At 39.2% G+C, this 9525-nt stretch overlaps 1 protein-coding gene across 1 annotated transcript; it reads left to right on the forward strand.

The window, feature by feature from the left end:
* The first annotated feature begins 4254 nt into the window (after nucleotides 1-4254).
* On the forward strand, nucleotides 4255-8236 carry LOC143847215 (Putative adipose-regulatory protein (Seipin)). Its single transcript, XM_077355959.1, has 2 exons — nucleotides 4255-4959; nucleotides 7352-8236. The coding sequence occupies exons 1-2, from the start codon at nucleotides 4378-4380 to the stop codon at nucleotides 8111-8113; spliced, it is 1344 nt and encodes a 447-aa protein (XP_077212074.1). The 5' UTR covers nucleotides 4255-4377; the 3' UTR covers nucleotides 8114-8236.
* The last annotated feature ends 1289 nt before the right edge of the window (nucleotides 8237-9525 follow it).

The following is a 9525-nucleotide window of genomic DNA, read 5'->3' on the forward strand; positions in this document are numbered from 1 at the left end:
TAGGGGCCGTAAACGAAGAAAAAAGTTCCCTTTCTAAAATAACATGTTGGCTTTCAACTGCCCTGTTTAAGATAAGAGTTTTGTTTTCCCTATTTTCCAACTCTCTCTCTCTCTCTCTCTCTCTCTCTCTCTCTCTCACTCACCAACCCCATCCCATGCTCTCACCTTGGGTAAACAAATATTTCATGATTTTTTTTTCGTGGTTGCCAAACATGGCCTCAGTTACAGCACACTTGCATCATTACATGTCACCCTATGGAGTTCGGCATAGTGGGTCTCACCTTTAACTGATATGAACCATGCATTTGATATGCAACCATCCATTTGAAAGGAGGCCTTGCTTTCGATCTCTTAAAATCAGTCAATCATTTAATTGTCGCATCTAATAATATACATTTGTAGCTGATGAATATGAATTGTTCGCAATAACTTGTATTTTAAAGTCCATATCGACAGTAATAATATGGGATTTGGTAGCGTCTAAGCCTAGCTGCGCTCGAGCGCAGCAACCTCTCTCTCTCTCCATATATATATATATATATATATATATATATATATATATATATATATATATATATATATATATTATTTAAGCTACGATATTCGCACTACCATGCTTTTATAGTGAGGTGAACTCACCTTGTCTTTTATTTTTTCTTTGGCTGCCGGAGCTTATTGGAAAGTGCACTAGCCTTTGAAAGTTGGTTAAATGATTAAAGACAAGGTGAGTCACCCCTTATCAAAACATGGTAGTGGCAATATCAATAGCCTTATTTAACTTACAATTAGATGATTGACTTGATTTTTGTCACATAGCATCAAAGGCTATCAAATACAGAATTTTGAACAACCATGGGTAAGACCCAATAGGCCATAATATGGTGTGCCTCATTATATATATTACAATCAGCTCACCCCATACAGAAGCATCAATCCAACCATGTGTGCTAATTTATGCGAAGAAAAGCTCTCACTACCAATGTCGAAGTCATTGGATGTTCTGCAATGGTCCATGTAGGTCATTAGATGGTCCCTGCCAAACTTTCCTAAAGTCTTCTTACTAGAACCTCATTTTTGCTAGCTATAGCATGAGCTTGACATGGTGAAATCATTTCGTATTCTTTTTTCCGGATTTCGGCTGAAATTTCGGTTCCGGCCAAGGCTGGATTTTGTACCAAAACCGAAATTTAATACCATGCATGGGTGAAATAGCAAAGAGTATCGATAGATTCTTGAACATTAGTCTCCTATTCTCTTTTCCTTTTTTCTTTGTTTTTCTCTTCTTGACAACCCTTCCAAAGAGAACTCATTCACTTAAAAATGTGCAAATAAAGAGTGCTCTTTAAATTTTTATATGAAAGCTATGCACAAAATATTCTTAGTGGACATTTTTTTAGCGTGATGAAATCCATTCAGTTGAACTCAAAAATTATCATTCGTACCTGCATCCTTAAAGCTTTTAAATGGTTTTATTTTTGTGCAGATTAGGTGATGTTAGACAAATAGTTGATAGAATAATGATATGGTAACAAAGTTGGGTACCTATGGAACCAGCAAATAGCCCCTTCATACGCTAACAGCTACTTGGCTTTAACTCAATTCCTTTTTTCCCCTGACCCTGACATGCCACCACCACCACCACCACACACACACACACATCCAATGCCATGTGGTGTGTAGGGATTTGTTCGGTTCCACTCTTGGTTAGGCAACATGTTATAATAGCAGCACTCTTGTTAATAATATTAAGTCGCCAAGAGCCTTCTGAGATCACTTTGATCATACCCTGGCACCGAATTGCCTATGTTTTTTTTTTTTTTTTACCAATTTTCTTGTCATTCTCACTATTTTCATTTAAAATAAGCATTATGACCAAACCCTACTATGATAGTATGATATAACCTAAGCCACAAAATTCTCATTCTTTTCAATGTCTAAAAAATGGATAAGAAAATCAATAGATTCCAATTCTGAGCCATAAATACACAACAAAATGTACTAAATTACTCAGAATGACATCTACATAAGCTATAACAAACCATAGAGTCTCAGATTCCCAAATTTAATGTTACAAACACAGAAAAGAGAAGAAGAAAATCACAAATCTCATATTAACGGATCAGATATGGAAAAAGACCAGAACCATGGATTTGCACCAAACAACAAATAGTTGAAGATTATACAGTAAACAAGTCTCCAATGGAAACAGAAAACGGAGGAAGGGAGACATGGAACATACTTGAAGATTTGCTAAACAAGATAAGAGTATTTGCAATTGAAAATGCCAAATCTCTAGATGAAGGAGAGACAAATAAGTAAGCCTTGTCATTCTTTCGTTACGTTCTAAGCGTAACGAGGGGTCTTCTCCGTAGCTAAACTATGATGCACAACATCATTCATGTTGAGAATACAAATCCAGATTTTCCAACAACTATGGCTGTTGTCGATACAAGATATATGATTTTGGCCAAAATCAAGTATAGATAGACAAATCTTATCCATGAACGATGGGGAGTTACATTTATTCTAATTTTTCAGGTTAAAGACGGATTTTGGAATAACTTTTGTCCTTAATAGATACTTGACAAATGATGAATAAAGGATTATTATAAATTATTCTTATGTAGGTTAATATAACCCTTAATAAAAAAATGTTCAAATATCCTTTGAATTTTTTCTCATATCTTTAAGCAATTAATAGGTACAAGTGTAGCAAAATGTATAGTGGGGCCTACCTATTTGGATGATCATATCATTTCATTTATGGGCTTCACTGTACTTTTGGATGCATTACATGTCTGACCAGCTTATAGTTAAAGACTAATGTTGTCAGAACCTCTCAACTCGATCCGTGAACGAAAGGTGCATTCTCCGCTTGATAGAAAAAGAGAAGATATTCATCCATTGCAGAGAAGCTTACATGATCTGGACCCAAGTCTATGTATGATTTGGATACCAATGGGTGGCATCTGACTCAATCAAAAACCTCATGTTAAGTTCGAACATTGTTGGTTTAGTTTCTATGGGAAAGATTATTTGGTGCATCATCATCCCATTCGCAATTATGTGAGGAATTTGGCTAGAAGGAAATGCCGGAATTTTGAAGGATAAGTGTGCCTCCCCCTGCCATCTAGCTTGGAAGATCAAATTCAATGTGGTTACATGGGCTAGTCGTCACCAAGATTTTTGGGGTTACTCCGTTCAATGCATTATTAGGAATTGGAAGATGATCTTGTCATGCACCGATGCGAAAGAAGAAGATATTAGCTTTGTGGAAACCACCTTCCCCCAATACTCTTAAACTCAATGTTTACAGTTGCTCTCCTTGGTAACCCCGGCAAATCAGGATTTTGGGTGGGTTTAGAGATAGCAATGACATCATCATTCACGTGTTTACAAGTCTGATTGGCTTAATAGACTCCATGAAGGATGATGTCCGGGCTATCCACCTCGGCATGAGCATATTTCTCGAGTTGATGGAAGGTAAAATAGGGGTGGAAGGCGATTCGTCTAATGTCATTTCTTGGGCTCAAGGTTAGAGCGCATGTCCTTGGAGATTGGCTAAGTTTTTGGATGAAATTTTTTTACAATGTACGGCAAAAGCAAGAATTTGCATGTGTTTAGAGATAGCAATGACATCATCATTCATGTGTTTCAGGTCTGATTGGCATAATAGACACCACGAAGGCTGATGCTACCCACCTTGTCTTGATGTTATTTCTTGGGCTCAAGTTAAAAGTATATTCTCTTGGAGATTAGCTACGGTTTTGGATGAATTCTTTACAATGTATGATGGTAGATTATTTATTTTGTCCATATTCCGAAGGGCCTCGCTGGATTCCTTAGTATTTAGGACAAACTTTGCACCTGCAATCTTTTCTCTCTTCTAATATAGTTAATAATAGCTTGTAACTCTTTGGCCGAAAGGACATAAAAATGAAGGGAGTGGGTCTCTAGCAACACATAGGCCACTTCATGAGAGAAGTAGAGAACCATGTGAGATCTCAGTTTATAATAGTATGACATCCATCAAACAGAGGACAAAAATGAATCTAAAATAGTATAAATCCTTCCAGACAAAAGATAAACCAAATCAGGATAAGCAATCCATAAAAACAGGCGGGGGAAGAGCTTATTCCAGTTTAAACCTCACCCCACCAGCAATGACTCCCGCAACCGATAAGCGTAGTTACGCACCAGTTCCAATTTGAATCGTGGCTGAAACTTCATACACTACACTACCACGTGTCTGCTCAACACTATCTCTCTGCCACTTCTCAGTTCTCACTGAAGAAAAATAAAATTAAAAATAAAACCCTCAGCCCAGATGCAAAATCTCCATCTCCTCTTTCCCTTCTCCCTTCCTCCTCATCCTCCATGGAAACCCACCTCAGTAAACCCCACCACAGGCGCACGTTAGCACCCACCACCACCAACCCTCCTCTTCCTCCTTATTCAGAGTATAACGACCACAATGACCTGTTTTTACTGAAACCCACATCATGGTTTATCCAATTCATCGCTTTCCAAATAGAAATTATTTCCTCCCCAATCATCACCATCTTCTCAATGGCTTCCACTTCCCTTCGACTCGCCGAGGAAACCAAAGACAAGGCTGAGAAGGCTGTCAAATCCGTCCCCTCTCGCCTTGGCCATGGCGTTGGCCTTGTCTTGAGAAAACTAGGGTTCGGTTTCTTCGGTGCGGTTTATGCGAGCCTGGTTCTGTTGGCTCTGTTTATTGTGGCAGTTTTGATTGGTGTGTGTTTGGTTTGGTTTTGGGTGGATGAGCCTGTGTTCATGAGGGAAGCTCTGCATTTTGATTATACAGAACCCAATCCTGTGGCTTTTATTTCGTTTGGAAAGAAGAGAAGGGCTGTTCCTTTGGGTCACACTCTTCATGTTTCTGTTTTTCTTCTTATGCCTGACTCTGATTACAACCACAGAGTTGGTGTTTTCCAGGTAAAAAATAATAATAATAATAATCCTTGATTTGTTTTTGTTTTGGGGGTTTGATTGATTTTGGGACTCTTTTGATTATTTATCGTCCAATTGTTAATATGTTGATTTATTGAGAATTGTTGGCTATTGTGGCGTTTGATTTATTTAAGGACTCTTCTAATGAAAGTAGAGTTCTGGAATATTAACTTGAAGTGACACATTTCTGCCTACTTTTCCACATGTCTCCTTTTCAAGCAAGCTCTCCCTCACAATATTAACTATATTAACTTGAAGTGACACATTTCTTCTTCTCAAATACATGCAACCAAACCCAAACGACTTTTTATTTTCAAGCAAGCTCCCTCACAATTCCATGATAACCAAACGACACTTTTACACCTACCACTCATCTCCCTCTTGACCGTTATTCCTTGCTTCTCCCGTTTGACTTCCCATTCCACTACTCTCCCACGCACAATTGGGATGGGGCTTGAATAAGCCGACCAAGTCGATCCGTACTTGTCTCTGAGAACACCACCCACACTTGCTGGCCCAGGGTTACCCAAGCTAGATCCATCGAAACTGACTTTTAGTTTACCGGGAGGCAGCTCCCATTCCTGAGTACGTGTCACCTCCTGCTCGCTACTAAGACAAATCTCTCTTCACCCATGCTAGAAGTCATAGACTGAATCTAACTTGAAATGAGGAAGAGTCCTGAGCCATGAAATAGTTAAGGTGATTTATCTTTAGGAATATGACATACGGACTCTTTACCAGGCCTTGAAATGCCTTGAAATACTCTGGTCTCTGGCATTTCTCTCCTTCCAAAGCACCCATAATGTGGCACCTTTCTTTCGCCAGGGCACGAAAAACCAACATCCCAAAAGATCTATATGTCCTAATGGGAAGACCCAGATCAAACCGAATCTCATCAGTATGCTGCTCCACACATCCCTAGCCATTCTTACACTTCTTTCTCCGGCAATTGTTTATATGTTGATTTATTTAGAATTGTTGCCTATCACTGCCTGCAGCACTTCTCTTGATGTTTTTTGATCAAGTGTATTCTTGGCCGTTTTGGATATCGACCATAGCATTCTGTTTTGGGTTTCAGAAACTTCGAAGCCGATATATATTGCCACTGTGCCTCCTATGTGCATAGAACAGGCATCCCTCCTGAAAAATAAAATAATAGTTAAACACAATGTTTCAAAACTCGGACAAGAACTCAGTCAAAGGTAAAAGGGAGTCAACTCTTGTGATTCGACGATTAATGCAGGGAGGTTTAAAACAGTAGTTAAACATTAATTTTTTGAAATGGCAAAGATATATTATAGAATTAGGGGGGGGGGACCGAGATGGTCCACACCCAAATGTACAGGGAAGGAAAAACAAAGAAAAATACAATAAAGCAAAAAACATAAAATACAAAATATACTACGGAGGGAGAAAATCAAACCACTCGAACTCCATACGACCAACCCCACTTTTAGATCAAATGCCGATACAAGGAAGGTAGAAGACACTTTACCCAAGATATCAATAGTGCAATAATTTTCATGTAAAGCCAATGAGGCGATTTGGCAATCCCTTTAAAAACTCTAGAGTTACTCTCTTTCCAAATCACCCACCATGACGCAAGTAAGCATAAGTTCCACAAAGTTTTTCCTTTCCTACTCCATGGCACAAAACCCCATTGTTGTAGCAAACTTGGAATAGATAATGGAAACACCCAAGCAATACCAAACCTCATAAATAGGAAAGCCCATTTCTGACGCGTGAATGAGCAATGCATGAAAAGATGAGCCACGGATTCCCCATCTTCCAAGCATAGAGGGCAATGGTCAATAAGCAACATACAACGCTTTCGTAGGAAGTTAACCGTTTGAATCCGATTGCGGCTTACTGCCCACCCGAAGAAACAAACTCTAGGTGGACATTGAAATTTCCATACCTTGGATGAGATGGAGGATACACCATTAGGCATAAAGATAAGATAGAAAGATTTGACAGAGAAGATGCCCAAAGATTCCACGGTCCATATTCTTTTGGAGTCATTGGTTGTTTCACAGTTTCCCATCTCCGTCAACAAGTTGTAGGCTTATAGCACCATAACCAATGGTTCAAGCACTATACAAAGAGACCTCTCTGGAATAGATTGAAATCTAGTAGTGCTTAACAAAAAACTCCATCTCCCATTCCTCTATGCATATACTCATAGACATGCATCTCAATATTATCACCATATCCTATCATCCAAAATGTAACTAAATGGATAAGATTAGCGACTACTTCGCAAATGGACCTGCATAGCACGACTGTTGTGTTTCATCTGAGAGTGAAGCTAAATTTGTTTACCAAGTCTGATTACAATTCATCAGTTATTTCTATTTTTCATCACTTGCTTTATCAGTTAACTGCAGAGGTCATCTCAGCCACCGGAAGTATCATCGCAAAATCCAGTCAGCCATGCATGTTACACTACCACAGCCTTCCAGTCCGACTAATGCGGACGTTTATTATGAGTGTACCCATTCTAATTGGGATTTCCAGTGAAACCCAGAAAATTACGGTCGAAATATTAAAGTACAAAGAGGGGAATCCAAAAACAGAGATGATTCGTGTATGGTTAAAACCACGAGCTGGAACTACTGATCTTCCTCTCCTTTACACTGCTAAGATCCTCATGAATTCTCAGCTCCCTCGGTGGAAAGAGTTGGTCCATAAATGGAAGTGGACATTTTATGTGTGGGCTTCTTTGTATGTGTATGTAATGCTTTTGATCATTCTAGTTTACTACTTCAAGCCATTTGTTTTCCCAAAGACAATTGGACAGCACGAGAATCAGATAAACAGATCTATAAGAGTGGTGAGGGATTGGCAGTCGAGTGTTGGAGGGGCCGGAGAGAGCTCTGATTCAGATAGACTGAGAAAATGGCGTCAAAGCCGAAACAAGAGAAAGGCATTGATGTTTTCACGCGGGGTTTCGCCAGATGGAGTTGGGTGTTCTGGTTCGAGCGTGGGCAGAGAAAAAATGGGAGAGGGTGTTGAAGATTCAGGTGACTTGCTGGACCCCGTTGGTTCTGTTTTGAGTGTGACCAGAGAAGATATGGAGGTGGTTGTTGAAGATTCAGGCGAGTTGGCGGCGTCAGAATCTGAGTTTGTGGGTTTTTAAGTGGGGGGTGTCAGTAGGATCTAATCTAAATGCTTGTTGTGGCAAAATAATATGTAAGAATATATCAGAAATATATCAAAGTTGATAGAAACTGGGGGTTGTAATCCTTAGTTTTTTGCTTAATTATAGCCTTCTGTCTGGAAAGTGCTTCTCAAGTTCTCCATAATTTATCTTCAGATCCGATCCATTTTTGTGATGAAATCGCATGGTCTCCTGTGTAGGTGGAAATTCTATATTGGGATTATGGTTGAGATCTTATATAAGGTCTTGGTTGTATTTCTGTGAGGTAATCTTTAATCTTTGTATAGTGGACGTTCTTTGATTGTTTTCGCCTGTGGACTTGGGCACTATTTTGAGTTCAAAACGTACAGGCATGTTATTGCAGGTCTTGTGTTTTTCAGCCTTAAAAACATCTAATCATAGAGATTTTGACCATCAAATTGGGGACGATCAATCTTGAGATGAAGAGTCCGTCTTCCAAAATTTCCCCAAGCCGAGACATCTGCACCCTGGGGTTTGTTTAATTGCACAATTTCTAGGGTTTAATAGGTGTTTTGGTTGGTTTTCGGGTGCCACGTCATGTACTTAGTGGTGTTTGGTTGCGTTCTTTAATTCAAAGTACTGCCGTTTGGATACAAGGATCTGATAATCTAGGATTGCAAAATCCAGGACTTTACAAGCTAAAACCTGGATTATATAGGTTAAAAAACTAGATTTTAGTACATTTTTAGGATTATAAAATCTAGATTTTAGCTTGTGAAACGATTATACTATCCTGGGTTATAAAAATCTATATAATCCAAACGGCTCCAAGATTTTAGCTTGTGAAGTCCACGATTATACTATCTTGGGTTACAAAATCTATCCATCCAAACAGCTGACTACTTGACTTGTCTCTGCCTTGTGGCATGACTTTTGTCCCCTGCCAAACTGTTGAAAAAAAGGTTTTTTTCTTGCGACTAGAGTCATGAGATTTATCACTCTTCTCTACCCCTACTTACTCCTTATTTTGCAAATGATACTCCGCACCAGAAAACTACTTCAGTTGACAAACAAACACTACTTGCCACTACAAGGGCATCATGTGTATGCTCCTTTCCTCTATGGCAGACGCCCTTCTGGTTAAGGGCTTCTCAGTGACAACCCCTTGTGCCAGTTTTCCTTTCCTCCAGTCACCCTTCGGATTAACGACTTCAACTTTGTCAACCTTTTGTGCCATTTTCTTCACCTCCTCACCCATGATCTTAAGGTTAATTTCGATTCGGAGCCAAAATTGGCTCTGCTACCAGTTGATATTGTAACCAGACCTGATTCCCAAGAAATGCAAGCACATGAACAGTTTTAAAAAACAATAATCTCCTACATAAGAGAGTCCACCAAAATAATTCTTCAGTCAAATCTTCCTCTCCACA

The sequence above is a fragment of the Tasmannia lanceolata genome, unplaced genomic scaffold (genome assembly GCF_043159265.1).
Source record: "Tasmannia lanceolata isolate RefF3 unplaced genomic scaffold, GAP_Taslan_0.1 ptg000015l, whole genome shotgun sequence".
Taxonomy (NCBI): domain Eukaryota; kingdom Viridiplantae; phylum Streptophyta; class Magnoliopsida; order Canellales; family Winteraceae; genus Tasmannia; species Tasmannia lanceolata.